The 16,054-nt window shown below is 39.5% G+C and overlaps 3 protein-coding genes across 7 annotated transcripts in view; all 3 read left to right on the top strand.

Annotated features, from left to right (window-relative positions):
• The first annotated feature begins 622 nt into the window (after positions 1 to 622).
• On the top strand, positions 623 to 3,168 carry pus1 (pseudouridine synthase 1). Of its 2 annotated transcripts, none has more exons than XM_063888794.1 (6): positions 623 to 721; positions 1,211 to 1,428; positions 1,518 to 1,655; positions 1,981 to 2,083; positions 2,176 to 2,882; positions 2,989 to 3,168. In XM_063888794.1, exons 1-6 carry the CDS (start codon positions 673 to 675, stop codon positions 3,019 to 3,021), a joined length of 1,248 nt encoding a protein of 415 aa, XP_063744864.1. In that variant the 5' UTR covers positions 623 to 672; the 3' UTR covers positions 3,022 to 3,168. The 2 variants fall into 2 exon arrangements, with proteins under 2 accessions (XP_063744864.1, XP_063744863.1); XM_063888793.1 differs by having other exon boundaries at positions 634 to 970.
• A 3,974-nt stretch (positions 3,169 to 7,142) lies between these two features.
• Positions 7,143 to 11,445, top strand: noc4l (nucleolar complex associated 4 homolog). The gene is made up of 15 exons (XM_063888923.1): positions 7,143 to 7,325; positions 7,465 to 7,585; positions 7,880 to 7,986; positions 8,484 to 8,591; positions 8,764 to 8,913; positions 9,034 to 9,136; positions 9,246 to 9,280; positions 9,368 to 9,418; positions 9,508 to 9,619; positions 9,720 to 9,780; positions 9,909 to 10,019; positions 10,225 to 10,388; positions 10,556 to 10,638; positions 10,840 to 10,953; positions 11,107 to 11,445. Exons 1-15 carry the CDS (start codon positions 7,173 to 7,175, stop codon positions 11,224 to 11,226), a joined length of 1,593 nt encoding a protein of 530 aa, XP_063744993.1. The 5' UTR covers positions 7,143 to 7,172; the 3' UTR covers positions 11,227 to 11,445.
• Positions 11,446 to 12,164: 719 nt separating this feature from the next.
• Positions 12,165 to 16,054, top strand: part of rimbp2a (RIMS binding protein 2a) — a 55,257-nt gene continuing 51,367 nt past the window's right edge. For all 4 annotated transcript variants that reach the window (XM_063888916.1, XM_063888915.1, XM_063888914.1 and 1 more), the window contains exons 1-2: positions 12,165 to 12,452; positions 14,154 to 14,297. In XM_063888916.1, coding sequence (XP_063744986.1) covers positions 14,160 to 14,297 — 138 coding nt within the window. In that variant the 5' untranslated portion in view covers positions 12,165 to 12,452; positions 14,154 to 14,159. The remainder of the gene's footprint in view (positions 12,453 to 14,153; positions 14,298 to 16,054) is intronic.

The following is a 16,054-nucleotide window of genomic DNA, read 5'->3' as shown; positions in this document are numbered from 1 at the left end:
AAGTATTATCCTTAAATACCATAATTTGCAGTTTACCTTGTATTCAAATAGAGATTATTAATAATAATGCTCAGTGTGTGTTCTGACTATTTAGTAGTCATTGAAAGCCACCTGAGGTAAAAATCTCATTCATTTTCATGTGCAAAACAACATGAAATGTATTATGACGTACGGATTAGATTGCAAACCACTACCCAAAGAACGTTAAGTACCATTATCCTTTGAAGATTTCCCAAAACAGAAGGATGACGCCTCCATTTATGTGAATTTGTCGCACTCAAGTGGTCAGATATATTACTACATGTTTTCCATACATTTTCTGTAAACTGTGTTTGGTGTAGTGTAGGGGGAAATATGGTGAATGTGGTGTAGGCCTTAAGTTATTTGCCTACTCAATGTTAACACATTAGACCATAAGTATCAGGCTAAACTGACTTCAAATAGCAGTTCTGTCATAGTTGGCTTTATGCTGAGTTTAAAATAAAACAAGCACAAGTCTACAATCAAAGGAGATGCATGTTTTCCTTTTTGCACAGGGAGGCTGCATTAAGGATGTATTATGACTTATTTTCATTGGTTTTACAAGTACTACTATGACGTATGCAAAGTGACAACAGGACAAGTCTCGCGATAATTACACGAGGGGTCAAAGTTGACGTTGGCCATGTGTGTATGTTGCCGCATCTACTACAGGACTGGTGGATACAGCTACAGTTCATGAGTAAATATTTTATGATTATAGGCATAACAGTTATAGCTAGACGGCTTATTTAGGTTTAAGAAGGCTGGTATTGTTCGTCAGCGGAAGTTATATCTGAATATTTTTGTCCGTGCTGATCGGTAGCTTCCGTAGTTTGGCTGAGATGCCAGTCTGCATCCTTTAGCTGCTTTAGAGTTTAGCAGGACATGTTCAAAATCCGACCACTATTAAGTGCCTTAGTAAATCATACACTGACGCTAGAGAAAAACGGTAAGTAAATTTAACAAAGTTAGTGAAGTTGTTGTGCCTGCAAGCCTAGTCCATGTGGTGTTTTTAAATAACCTTTTTTTGTTCGCAATAGTTACCCTTTTATTTCGTTCACAATTAATCGTTCGTCAGTTACATAAGCTTACAAGACTTAATCTAATGTTTTGCTCAATGTGCTTTTACTGAAGTGTTTTTATTGCTACACTTATTATTATCATGGAATATTTCGTGCTATCCTTACAGGTGGCCTTTGCAAGTTATTCTGCACGATGAGTGAAGCATCTAAAGATGAGCAGACAGCCAACCTGCTGAAAAGAGCCAATGAGGACTCTGCTGAGAAGGTGCAGGCTACGAAAAAATTAAAAGCTGAGGAGGATTCAACTGAAGATGAAAAGAAATATCCTAAAAAGAAAGTGGTCCTCCTCCTGGCATACTCCGGGAAGGGATACTATGGAATGCAGGTACATAGTGTAGTTTGTTTTGATCTCTTATCTCCAAGGCACATTTCTATGAACTTTTGCTAAATATGAATTGTTTTTCTGTGTTTCAGAGAAATCCGACAGCTACTCAGTTTAGGACCATTGAGGATGAGCTTGTCACCTCACTTGTTAAATCAGGTTGCATTCCTGAAAACCATGGCGATGACATGAAGAAAATGTCTTTCCAAAGATGTGCCAGAACAGATAAGGTAGTATCAAGGGATGAGTTAATTTAATGTTACTAGGCCACAAAGGCACATTTTATGAAAACATGTTAGATATCCATATCTCATTGTTGTTAGGTAAGACATCTTTTTGTTTGTGTTTTCAACCTTTCAATATTGGGGATTTCCTGCTTTTCTCAGTTTTATACCATATTTAACAATCAAATAATCAGCAAAGAAATGGCAAACTACAATAATCATGAGTTGCAGCACTAGTGTTATAATGTTTTAACAACCTACAATTGGGGTTTGCATACTTCACTGGTCTTTAATTATGAAACCTGAGTTTGTTTTTTTTGTTCTGTTTTAGGGTGTGTCTGCAGCTGGCCAAGTGGTGTCTCTTAAGCTGCGGTTGATGGAAGACATCATTGAAAAAATCAATGAGCATCTGCCACCGCAGATCAGAGTGCTTGGTGAGACGTTGGTTCTTATAACCCAGTTCTATTGATTGAGGCTAAAAGGAGGTGTTTTAATGTTTGTTTGTTTTTTACATTTGTTCCAACAGGTCTCAAACGGGTGACCCAGGGTTTCAACTCCAAAAACAACTGTGATGCTCGTACATATGCCTACATGCTTCCAACTGTGGCCTTTTCCCCAAAAGACAATGACACTGGCAACATAGCAGCGTTTCGGCTTGAGCCAGAGACACTTCAGAGGGTGAATCGTCTGTTTGCTTCCTACAAAGGCACCCATAACTTCCATAACTTCACCTCTCAGAAGGCTCCAAGTGACCCAAGTGCTCGTCGCTACATCATAGAGATGTCGTGCGGAGAGCCTTTTATCAACAACAATACTCAGTTTGCAGTGATCACTGTACGAGGCCAGAGCTTCATGCTGCACCAAATCCGAAAGATGATCGGCCTGGTGATAGCGGTGATAAAGGGTTATGCGAAGGAGGATGTGATTGAGAGGAGCTGGGGAGATGCTAAGGTGGATGTGCCCAAAGCCCCAGGGCTTGGGTTGGTCCTAGAAAAGGTTCACTTTGACCGCTACAACAAACGCTTCGGAGGGGACGGGCTGCACGAGCGTCTGGAGTGGGACCAGGAGGTGGAGGCCATCAAGGCCTTCAAGGAGGCTCACATCTACCCCAGCATTGTTGAAACGGAGTGTGATGAGGGCTCCATGGTCAGCTGGATGTCCACGCTTCCTATCCATGACTTTGAGGCTTCAGCCACAGCTACTGACGCTAAAAACAATAAGGACCCGAAACAGGTATTTGGAAGCAATAATAGAGTAGCTTTATTTATTTCAAACCCTAATTTTTGATAATAAGGTTTGTTTGTTGCATGTTAATATTCATTTTGCTCTCTTACCCCAGGACAATGCAGATGAAGGAAATGCTTCGGATTAGGTCCCTCGTACTGTGGAAAGAAGAAAACATTCTCATTTGTTTGAAATATGTTTTTGAGTGACTATTTTTGTGGGATTTAATTCTGCTTCTCTTTTACATATGTTATTAAACAAACGACACAATAAAGCCTCTGTATTTTTGATTGTACCCTGTCATTATCCTGATGTTAATTTCTACCTTTAATAAATGCAGATGCCCTCCTGTGTCTCAACCCCATTAGTGCAAGAACGTATTTTAAAGTTAAGCGGAAGCACTCGGTGTGAATAATTAGGCATATCAGGCCTATTTTTTATGCCATTTTAAAAAATATGTTCAAAAGGGAGCAAAATGTTCATGTCTTCCAATTTGTAAAGCTTGTTAATAGTTGTTATAGTAGTATAAAGTGGATCATGCTGGATATTTTAATTATTTTTCTTTTTGAAAATTACATGATAAACTTCAAGTGAACCTTAAATAATCAGTACATTTTCACTGCTACAGTGGGGCAAAAAAGAATTTAGTCAGCCACCAATTGTGCAAGTTCTCCCATTTAAAAAGATGAGAGAGGCCTGTCATTTTTATCATAGGTAAACCTCAACTATGAGAGACAAAATGAGAAAAAAAAAATCCAGAAAATCACATTGTCTGATTTTTAAAGAATTTATTTTCAAATGATTGTGGAAAATAAGTATTTGGTCAATAACAAAAGTTCATCTCAATACTTTGTTATATACCCTTTGTTGGCAATGACAGAGGTCGAATGTTTTCTGTAAGTCTTCACAAGGTCTTCACACACTTGCTGGTATTTTGGCCCATTCCTCCATGCAGATCTCCTCTAAAGCAGTGATGTTTTGGGGCTGTCGCTGGGCAACACGGACTTTCAACTCCCTCCAAAGATTTTCTATGGGGTTGCGATCTTACGAAGCCACTCCTTCGTTGCCCTGGCGGTGTGTTAGAGATCATTGTCATGCTGAAAGACCCAGCCACGCTTCATCTTCAGTGCCCTTGCTGATGGAAGGAGGTTTTCACTCAAAATCTCACGATACATGGCCCCATTCATTCTTTCCTTTACACGGATCAGTCGTCCTGGTCCCTTTGCAGAAAAACAGCCCCAAAGCATGATGTTTCCACCCCCATGCTTCACAGTAGGTATGGTGTTCTTTGGATGCAACTCTGCATTCTTTCTCCTCCAAACACGACGAGTTGAGTTTTTACCAAAAAGTTCTATTTTGGTTTCATCTGACCATATGACATTCTCCCAATCCTCTTCTGGATCATCCAAATGCCCTCTAGCAAACTTCAGACGGGCCTGGACATGTACTGGCTTAAGCAGGGGGACACGTCTGGAACTGCAGGATTTAAGTCCCTGGCGGCGTAGTGTGTTACTGATGGTAGCCTTTGTTACTTTGGTCCCAGCTCTCTGCAGGTCATTCACTAGGTCCCCCCGTGTGGTTCTGGGATTTTTGCTCACCGTTCTTGTGATCATTTTGACCCCACGGGGTGAGATCTTGCGTGGAGCCCCAGATCGAGGGAGATTAGCAGTGGTCTTGTATGTCTTCCATTTTCTAATAATTGCTCCCACAGTTGATTTCTTCGCACCAAGCTGCTTACCTATTGCAGATTCAGTTTTCCCAGCCTGGTGCAGGTCTACAATTGTGTCTCTGGTCTCCTTTGACAGCTCTTTGGTCTTGGCCATAGTGGAGTTTGCAGTATGACTGTTTGAGGTTGTGGACAGGTGTCTTTTATACTGATAACAAGTTCAAAAAGGTGCCATTAATACAGGTAACGAGTGGAGGACAGAGGAGCCTCTTAAAGAAGAAGTTACAGGTCTGCGAGAGCCAGAAATCTTGCTTGTTTGTAGGTGACCAAATACTTATTTTACCGAGGAATTGACCAATTAATTCATTAAAAATCCTACAATGTGATTTCTTGGATTGTTTCCCCCATTCTGTCTCTCATAGTTGAAGTGTACCTATGATGAAAATTACAGGCATCTCTCATCTTTTTAAATGGGAGTACTTGCACAATTGGTGGTTGACTAAATACTTTTTTGCCCCACTGTATACAGTAAAAAAAGTATTTAGTCAGCCACCAATTGTGCAAGTTCTCCCATTTAAAAAGATGAGAGAGGCCTGTAATTTTTATCATAGGTACACTTCAACTATGAGAGACAGAATGAGAAAAAAAAATCCAGGAAATCACATTGTCTGATTTTTAATGAATTAATTGGTAAATTCCTTGGTAAAATAAGTATTTGGTCACCTACAAACAAGCAAGATTTCTGGCTCTCACAGACCTGTAACTTCTTCTTTAAGAGGCTCCTCTGTCCTCCACTCGTTACCTGTATTAATGGCACCTTTTTGAAGTCGTTATCAGTATAAAAGACACCTGTCCACAACCTCAAACAGTCATACTCCAAACTCCACTATGGCCAAGACCAAAGAGCTGTCAAAGGAGACCAGAGACAACATTGTAGACCTGCACCAGGCTGGGAAAACTGAATCTGCAATAGGTAAGCAGCTTGGTGTGAAGAAATCAACTGTGGGAGCAATTATTAGAAAATGGAAGACATACAAGACCACTGCTAATCTCCCTCGATCTGGGGCTCCATGCAAGATCTCACCCCGTGGGGTCAAAATGATCACCAGAACGGTGAGCAAAAATCCCAGAACCACACGGGGGGACCTAGTGAATGACCTGCAGAGAGCTGGGACCAAAGTAACAGAGGCTACCATCAGTAACACACTACGCCGCCAGGGACTTAAATCCTGCAGTTCCAGACGTGTCCCCCTGCTTAAGCCAGTACATGTCCAGGCCCGTCTGAAGTTTGCTAGAGGGCATTTGGATGATCCAGAAGAGGATTGGGAGAATGTCATATGGTCAGATGAAACCAAAATAGAACTTTTTGGTAAAAACTCAACTCGTCGTGTTTGGAGGAGAAAGAATGCAGAGTTGCATCCAAAGAACACCATACCTACTGTGAAGCATGGGGGTGGAAACATCATGCTTTGGGGCTGTTTTTCTGCAAAGGGACCAGGACGACTGATCCGTGTAAAGGAAAGAATGAATGGGGCCATGTATCGTGAGATTTTGAGTGAAAACCTCCTTCCATCAGCAAGGGCACTGAAGATGAAGCATGGCTGGGTCTTTCAGCATGACCATGATCCCAAACACACCGCCAGGGCAACGAAGGAGTGGCTTCGTAAGAAGCATTTCAAGGTCCTGGAGTGGCCTAGCCAGTCTCCAGATCTCAACCCCATAGAAAATCTTTGGAGGGAGTTGAAAGTCTGTGTTGCCCAGCGACAGCCCCAAAACATCACTGCTTTGGAGGAGATCTGCATGGAGGAATGGGCCAAAATACCAGCAACAGTGTGTGAAAACCTTGTGAAGACTTACAGAAAACGTTTGACCTCTGTCATTGCCAACAAAGGGTATATAACAAAGTATTGAGATGAACTTTTGTTATTGACCAAATACTTATTTTCCACAATCATTTGAAAATAAATTCTTTAAAAATCCTACAATGTGATTTTCTGGATTTTTTTTTCTCATTCTGTCTCTCATAGTTGAGGTATACCTATGATAAAAATTTCAGGCCTCTCTCATCTTTTTAAATGGGAGAACTTGCATAATTGGTGGCTGACTAAATACTTTTTTGCCCCACTGTATGTAGTTTTTAACTATGAAAGTGGGCATCACTATTAAAACACTGATTTTTTTTTTTACAATATCAACAGTAATTGATAACTTTAATTCTATATTTTTTTACTAAAAGTATTGTGTTGACAAAATTCAGCTGAGAGGCACTTAATGTACTTTTTTAATTCAATGTATTTCACCTTCTTCTCCATGGATGTTATGTATAACCTTAGCCTCCATCCACTAGGTGGCAACATCACAGTTGTGTGCTTGGGATTAATGTTGCATTCAATAACCTTTGGGTTTTCAGTAAAGAAGACATACTGAGCTGCCGAACTTTACCAAACGCCCATAAAACATAACATTAAAAAACAACATATATTTTGTAACGCCTATTATGGCGGTGTTTGATGTCCATTATTCTAATTTTGTAAATTCTTCATCCACAACGATTCTAAGATGTTCTTTAATATTTGTCAAAAACGTTTTCCCATTGCTCAAATGTTGCATGAACGCAGCATCTCTAAATAATAATGGCGCCGGCCAAAAGATGCAACGTGAGTTTGGCAGCAACAGCAGAGAAAAGTGTGAAAAAAGCTAAAATTGACATAAATGCCCAAGTCGAAAGAATACTTGAGAGCAGAAAAAATGCCAACGACGTTTTTGACATCCTCGAGGCTCTTGAGGTAACTATAAGCATCACACTGCGCACCCCTGCTGAATACATGCTGGTTAGCTAGCTGTGTTTTCAACAAGCATGATGCTACTTCTCTAGGGTTAGTAACACAATACTCTGCATGTGGTTGTATTCCCCTGTATTTGCAGTCTGAAAAAGAGAAGGATGTTGTCAGTGCTGCCAATGCCTGCAGCAAATTGTTTTGCACCTTGTTGGAGAAGAAAGAGCTGTTTTTGGGAAAACTGCCTGGAGAAGAGGAGGCAGTAAGTGGTGAGTACATGGCTGAATATGCATTATAGTCAAAGCTAAAGCTAGTAATGATGTGGATATAACCACATTTCACTCTGTAGCTGCTGATCTTGAGACTCATTGCATTCAATACATTTCAGAAAATGAAATTACTATCTTACATTTCATAAAAGTCACATATTTCAGCCTTAATTATGTAATGTCCTTAAAAGATACTGTAAACACTCCTCTGGATCTGTACATAAGACAATAACATGATTACAAACTTTAACGACAGTTTCAAATAATTGTCTGTCGATCTGTTTCCTGGTTCAGGAGAGTGTAGTGCTGAAGAGAAGTACCAAATGTTCATGAGACACCGTTACAACAGCTGTGTAGAGCTGCTGCTGGAGCATCTTAGCCATGATCTTCACGGAGTTAAGGTGAGTTGATTAAGAGCTTGAATGGAAATGGTGACCCCACAGACTTAACAGACTCAACAGACTCATGTTGTTTTAAATCTTAAAATGAGTTGAACAGACACTGCAGTCCTTATTTTTGTTCATTTATTTGTATTTCATCTATTCAAATATTTACTCAAGACCAACACATAAGAGAGGGATCAGATTAAAGTGGCTATGCACCATGACATGTGTGTAGGAAGGTTTCCTCTTACAACCCCCAAGGTTGAGGATTTTCTTGTATTTGCCAGTTAGACAGTACAGGTAGATAATGTGCATAGGTTTAGACTTGAATATTGTGTACACTGGTATTACTGAAAATAACCTGGAGTCAACATCCTCATGACTTAAGCTAAGGCCTGCCAATGCCTTTAACGATTGACTTCTGTTTTTGCATTTACAGAAAAAAGCTTGTTAACAATCATGCTGTACTTTCAATCCTCAGAAATAAATCAAGTTGTCTGTTCCTCTGCGTACAGGAGAGTGCCCTGTGCTGCCTGATGAAGTTTGCTGCAGGAGAAGGAAAGTACCCTCTTGAGGACTTGGACTGGACTGAGCACTACAGCTTCCCAAGAGAACTCCTCCAGGTAAGATATTGTGTCACAAAATGTGATCATAGGTGGTGGGAGTAATAAAACCCATTAACTGTTCTTCCTTGTTATTAGCCAAGAATATAAGCAAAGCTGTTTCTTAAAAATGCTTTTTAAAACATCAACCTGTTTGTCATAAGCTTTCTGTTATTTGTGTTATTATTTTCAGGCAGTGGTGGACAGATTGCTGTCCAAAACTACAGACAACTCCATGCTGATCTCCAGATTCCAGGAGTTCCTGGAGATGGAGGATGTGCGCTATTATGTCATGAGCTCCATCCGCGAGAATGTGGGCAAAGTCATGGACAAAAACAAAGGGGTAAGAAAAAAGAACTTAGCCTATCTGCTGTAGACGTATTTGATTTTCCTTTCATTGTGACAATTTTTACTATGTTATCATTACTTAGTATGTTGAATGCTGGTGTCTCGTTCCTCTCAGGCATTGGTGCCCATATATCAGAACAATGTGTTCACCCTCATGTCCAACATCAGTATACCAAGCCAGGAGTCGGAGCTCACTAACTTCATGGTCAAACAAGAAGGTGAGAAATGGGGATGGTGTAGTAAGAGATTATTCTTTGCTGATGATTCACTGTTTGTTTTGTGTGAGGTTTTTTTTGTAAGTTGTTAAACAGGTGTATTTTTTTCCAGCCAAGCATGAGGACTGGAAAGCAGCTAAACTGAATGTAAGTAGTATAACTTTATAAGGACAGTCACATAAATAACCCTAATTATTTCTTGACTGTCACTTTAAATGTTCGACTTCATTACAGGAACACAAGCGTGTCTTTGAGAGGATGTGGCTGGGCTTTCTCAAGTATAAGGTATTGTTAAACTATTGCACACTCATGCATTTTTTTAATCATCAAAATGTATACATCTATGACATTGCCATCTCATCTCTCTGTTGTAGTTGCCAAGCAACATGTATAAAAAGATCTTGGTGATCCTCCATGACTCAATTTTGCCCCACATGAGTAAACCCACACTGATGATTGACTTCCTAACTGCTGCCTATGAAGTTGGTAAGTTGTCAATGCGGAGACTATAACTACTTTAATTGAACTATAATGGCATTTTTACATGTAGATAGTATTAACAATTTGATATTTCTATTTTGAACAGGTGGGGCTATCAGCCTGCTGGCCCTCAATGGCCTCTTTGTCCTCATACATCAACACAACCTGTGAGTATTACATGATATTGTATATGATTTGGCCAATTCACATTAATAACAGTAATTTGTAGAAGAAATGTGGGGTTTTTGAATTACATTAATACTGTACTATATGCTGTGTGGGTTTGTTTTTGCAGAGATTACCCAGATTTCTACAAGAATTTGTATAATCTGCTTGAGCCTTCTGTTTTCCACGTGAAGTACAGAGCACGCTTTTTCCACCTAGCTAACCTCTTCCTTAGCTCCAGGTAAGATCAGCTATCCACAACTAAACAATTTTTTTACTCCCATTTTAACCAGCTATGGTTGTATAGTTTTTTTTTTTGTGATTAACCGGTAGCTGGGATATTTAAACTGGTAAACTAATACTGTGCTACATACCGTTTAAGATCACCATAAAAACCCTAAAAGTACATACGGCATTAGTAATATTTATGCGTTTGTGATTTCCAGTCACTTGCCAGTGTACCTAGTGGCTGCGTTTGCCAAACGCTTGGCTCGTTTGGCTCTCACAGCACCGCCCACAGCCCTCCTCATCGTGCTGCCCTTTGTCTACAACCTTATCCGCCGCCACCCATCCTGCAGAGTCCTCCTTCACAAGCCCAGCACGGAAGGCGGTGAGTGTCACTGAAGCTTGTGGTTGAATTGCATTTGTTTATAACTAGTAAAAAAGTCAGGGGTTTTAGATTTGCAGTCCTATTCCTTACACTTAATACCAATTCAAAGAATTGTATTCTACAATACGAGGCCATATGTTGATGTATGTTTCCATTCATAATGACAGAGCTTTTGGAAGACCCATACCTGATGGATGAAGAGGATCCTGTTAAGTGTCGTGCCTTAGAGAGCAGCTTGTGGGAGATTAAGGTGTGTTCAGCAAGAGATGATTTTGGATTCACTAAGGAATAATGCATGACCTTGACTACCACTTAGCTATGACTAGGCGTCAGACAAGGTTCTTGCAATGTTGATAAAAGTACATACATATTATATACATTTAGAAAACCTAATAGAAGCTAACTTATTTTCAATAGGAAGTTTACATTATTTTCCTCTCTTTGTTTGCAGACACTGCAGAAGCATTACCATCCAGATGTTGCCAAAGCAGCTTTGGCAATCAACACACCTCTGTCAGGAAAAGAGGACGACATCAATGAGGTGCTGGAAATAACAACACATGAGGTGACGTGATAATTCCAAACTTAAGGATAACAATTACACAACCTTTATTAGTGCATAGGAACTCAACGGAAGTTTACTATGTTGCTAACACTCATTTTATACTCATCGTTATCTGAGTAGCATGAATAACGTGTCCCATGTTCTAATCCTCAGCTGATGGAGAGAGACCTGAAGAAGTCTCAGATCAAGAACATCCCACTGGAGTTTGAAATTGCCACACAGTTACTAAAAGGAGGGGGTGATGTGTTAGGACAACACTTTTGTCTGGATTAAAACAAATGTGATTTGTTTGATACAAATCAAAGGAGGAGCTGCAATCCATGAGACCATTTTCAGCAACAGCAGCAGCAAGAAGCAAGAAATGAACAGAAATGCATTTGATCTGGGGTTTTGTTTTTATGTTTCGTGGCCATGATCATTGATGTGTAACTTTTGTATGTCATTAAAAAAAGATCAAAGCTCATGGTGAATAAATATCTTTGTTTGATTAAATCACTTGGAAATGTATTTAATTTATTGTATATTAAATGTATGATCTGGTTGTAATCCCATTTCAATTTCTGGGTAAATTTGAGTGTTGTATGGCCAAGGTGGTCATTGATAATGGGGGTGGGTGGGGTCTGAGATTCCTTTACTATGTCAAGACGAGTCAATGGACAAAAGGTGTCTTAAACTGCAGCGATAATAAAGCCCCTTGAGGAAAATTTGGGATATTGAGCTTTAAAAATACAATTGACCAGACACTAACCATCAAACTGTGCAGCTTTTGGTGCTTGGTAACCTATTTAAGATACTTTTTTTGGTCCTTTTACGGTATATTTCATTTTCATGCTTTGGAGTGGCGGCACGTGGTGTGTCCGCGCGAGTCTTGAGAAAAGTTAATTAGGCGCTGTGAAAGCACCTGTGCAGATGGACCATGAACGTAAGATCAAATAAGATATACTTTATTGATCCGAAGTTGGTCAATTTGTTGTTTGTTTCAGTTTAACAAATACTTCCCTAGCCTACCGATAAGTGTATGCTAACGTTAATCAGACAGCGACATAAGGCCCCGTCGTGCGTGCAGGTAAGAGGTTAGCCTTATTTGCTCTTTTCCATCTCATGTTTATGTTCCACCATCTTGTGAAGTGGGCCATATGGACACACAGCAGGTAGCCTCTGGGACAAGAACATTGTGAGAGGAAACTGAATCATAACTGTTTGAAAAAAGCAAGTCATATCAGGGAAAGGCTGTCCAAAGCACGGAGCCTACTTTGGGAGGCTAAGGAACAAACACTTTTCAATGGTCATTTTGTGATCGCTGCATTTCCTGTAGGTTTGCGTTTAAGTGTTTCTATCAGATATTTTTATTTTCTTCGGAGGAGTGTTGTTTTAGAGGAATACAAGGCAAACAAATTGCATTAAACGCTTCCAAAGCCGGGAAACTTGGATGAAAAACCAGCAGAACAGAACATCACTGTGAAGAGGATGAGAGAAACCGACCAGCGTCACTTGAATGGGTAACAACATTTTAAAGTAATTTGTGTTAATTTACATTTGATGCACACACCAAAAGCTATCCCAGTATGCTGTGTGTATTAAGATTAGTTTTCAGGAGTCTCATCATAGCCCTAGTTTTACCTTTTTGACAATTGTAACTGATTTCAACTGCAGTTATTCTCCATTTGCTGCTGCTTCTCCACTGCAGACAAAGTGCATTCAACACATACAGAGCTTGGAGCACTCATCCAAAACAATTGTTTAAGCTACATTTCAGAAATATAATTTTTAAGGTAAGGTACATCATGTTACAAAAGTTCTGTATTTCCTTCTTTAGATGTAGATATCAGGAACTCAATCATCGTAATGGGCTGATGGAATAATTAATAGGAAACTGGCAAATGAAAAACCCCATCAGGCCTGGATAATGACGTACGCACTGCACCCTCCTCTCAACTTGATAAATCTGTGCAGGAGATGCTTATCACTGCAGGTTCATAGATGTTTTTGACAGGATGGGACATTTCTGCATACATCAACAGGACTCCTGAGCTTTGTGTTGTTGTGTGTGTCCTCCTCCTCTTGTCCCCTGCGAGGAAATAAAAGCTATCCAAGGTGAGTCAGCACGGAAAGCTGTTTGAGCAATTGGCTGGATCTCTGAGAGAGACAGGGAAGATGGATGCATTTGTTTATGTACGCTGCTGTATGAAAACAAACCACTTGTATTTCTTTGTGCATTAGTTATTGACACTTTTTTGATAGTATCGAGTGGTAAAAAGTTGTGTTTTATGTGATCTTGTTTTGAAGTTCCTTTTAAAAAAATTTCAATGCAATAGTCTGAAGATGATCACTGATGACCGAAATCAGTGGTTTGAGTGTTTTTATTATGATGCAGTATTGGACTCGGATAAGTCAAATCTCCTGAGGTACAAGCAGCATTAACCCTCCGGGGTCACTGCAAACTGGTCACTGAATGCTGTGTGCAAAGGTAGAAAATGTGACATGCATAGAAGGGGATTTAGCGGTGACTGATAAAATCTGATGCTTTTCCACGCTCCCCCTGTCATTGTGTTGCTCTGATACAGTAATCCTCTCTTATGTAACTTATAGGCTCTCTCACTGAAGACTCGTACACATGGACACAAACATGTATTTATCAATCAGACGGGGAAGCACCTACTAATGCATGGGGCAGCAATGTTGGATTGGAAAATATTGCTGTCAGGAATCAGCTGTAAACATACAGTAACTAAAGTAATTAAAAGGAGCTGAAGGAATTGTACACTAAGTGCAAAAAAGTAAATATTCCAATATTTTGTTTGTCCAGTCCAGTTTATGTTCATTCTTAAATTCAGTTTGAGAAGGTGGCATTTTTGGTGGACGAAAGCGTATATTGTTTTGAGGGCAAAAATATATAAATCACATTGAAAAATGGCAAAACGCATTATAAAACTAATACATATTTGAATAAGCTACTGTAATGCAAAGGATATTAAGTAAAATAATAGCTTTTTAGTGAGAAACCATATAAAATACGTGCTGAAGTCCAGCTGTTTTTACAAAAGTAAAAGTATGAATTTGAAACACATTAGGAAATTAAGATGGACGATATAAACGCTGAGAGTTTGTGCAAAACTGTTCAGTTCTGTTTGTGTGTGTGGAGATGTGAGGTTTGTGTGTGGCTTTAGGGTGTGTAATCTCTGGTTGTGTGTGTTTGGCAGGTGATAATGCGGGATCACACGTCTGCTGCGAACGTGGAGGAACGGCTGAGGCAGTCTCAGATGGAGTTGCAGTGGATCCAGAGACAGCTGGCTATCATCGGTGCCAGAAACAAACACAATCATCACCTACTCGCCAAGTGCAAGGTACTGTGCTATCACACACTGCAGGCCGCTGTTACTACTGCATGGGAAAACTTCAGGAGGGGAAATGTTCACTCTAATGATGGTCTTGTCTGTAAGAGATTATTTTTTTTGCCATGATTAAAATAGACCTGTTAACAATATAAACCATGGTTATTGATCCACTTGATAGGAGAAAATCTTAGAATAAACAATCGCATCTATGGATTGTCTATAGGAAAAAGGAACATCAGATTGCGTCACCATGACTTATTTAATCCTCTATTTAAAATTGATTTAAGCAGATAGAAAAACGGATAGCTCAGTCATGCATTACACATTTTCACAATTGAGAAAGGTATCTTTATAAATGCTTAAATAAACAATTATGTAGTTCTGCATATGAAGTAACAGTTTTAACTTCCCACGTCATTGCCTCTTAGTGTAGCAATCTTTACAAAAATAATTAAAAATGTTGGGAAAGCTAGGCTTGAGTTGAATATCTTTTATAACTGGAATGAGTTTTTTTTCAAATCATGCTTTTACAAGTGCATCATGTTAGATTTTCTCAAACATGATCCTCATTGTTATTCCTGAATGTTACTTAAGCTTAAATCCATCTCCTCCTGTCTTTATGTTTTTGTAGTGGACAGTTTTGGGTTTTTGACCACAAATCCGTTTTCAATAATCCTCATCCAACCCTAACAAAAGCACACCTGTCCCCTGTTGTACTTTTAAAGCTTTGTGTATTAGGTTTTTGGGAGTCTTATTGGCATCTGGCATGGCATTTTACGATTCAGATCTGCAACCCAAAATAAATGATTGTCAAATGCTTTCTATACTTGACTGTTCACATTAAAATTTTTCATGTACACACTTTTAGCAAAACAACACCCTTTTTTTTTCTTTTTGTAATGTTGCTGGAAAATGTGATTGTCATAAAAACAGTTTATCAAATAACACAATCCCTGGGTTTATCCCCCTCTCCATTTATTTCATATGGCCAAAAGAGGACAGCATACTTCTCAAACTGACGTCAATACATCCACCAAGTCAGGAAAGAGCTCAAGCTGTGGCAGCTTGTTTAAATAGTAAAACTCTTCCATCAGTTATTTGAATATTTGAAAGGGTGATTTCTGCCTAATCCAGTTTCCATCTACCCGAACCCTAGTTTCACATGGCTCCATGTCATGTTGAAAACCAGTTCACTACGAGAGTAATGCGTCTACAGTAAGCATGAGAACAGACAGTGAGCAAGTGTTGCTAGGCAACAGAGTGGAACAGAGTGTACGTTGTGCTTTCTCTTCTCACTCACGCACACTTAGTGTCTCTTTCTTTCTGTCCTCTTCACTGTCCTGTGCCCCCGTCCACAGTGTTAAAGATCCACTGAATACATCGAGTGCATCATGCTGATGCTGCCCCACTCAAACCACCACACTGATTCAATTTGAGACCTCTGATCAGGGATGCAGGGGAGGTGAATAGAGAAAAGAGATAGGTGTATCTGAAGGTCTCTCCAGGAACATGATAGTAAACATTTGATTGATGCTAGAGGTACGTTATGGCAGTATTAACAAGGAATGCCTTACGCATAGTGAACATATATGAGACAGTATAATATAATATCTGTATAACTGGAGGAAGGAGAGAAGTATGTATTATTGCTTCTCTCAGTAAAACAGAAAACCACTATCTTCTGTAAGTAAGATGCAGAGGAGATAACTTGATGCTATGATCTGCTTTGCTGAGTAAATGTATTCAGAGGAAAAAAACCCTCTATG

The sequence above is a fragment of the Eleginops maclovinus genome, chromosome 8 (genome assembly GCF_036324505.1).
Source record: "Eleginops maclovinus isolate JMC-PN-2008 ecotype Puerto Natales chromosome 8, JC_Emac_rtc_rv5, whole genome shotgun sequence".
NCBI classification, from domain to species: domain Eukaryota; kingdom Metazoa; phylum Chordata; class Actinopteri; order Perciformes; family Eleginopidae; genus Eleginops; species Eleginops maclovinus.
This window is presented reverse-complemented; position numbering and strand designations above follow the sequence as displayed.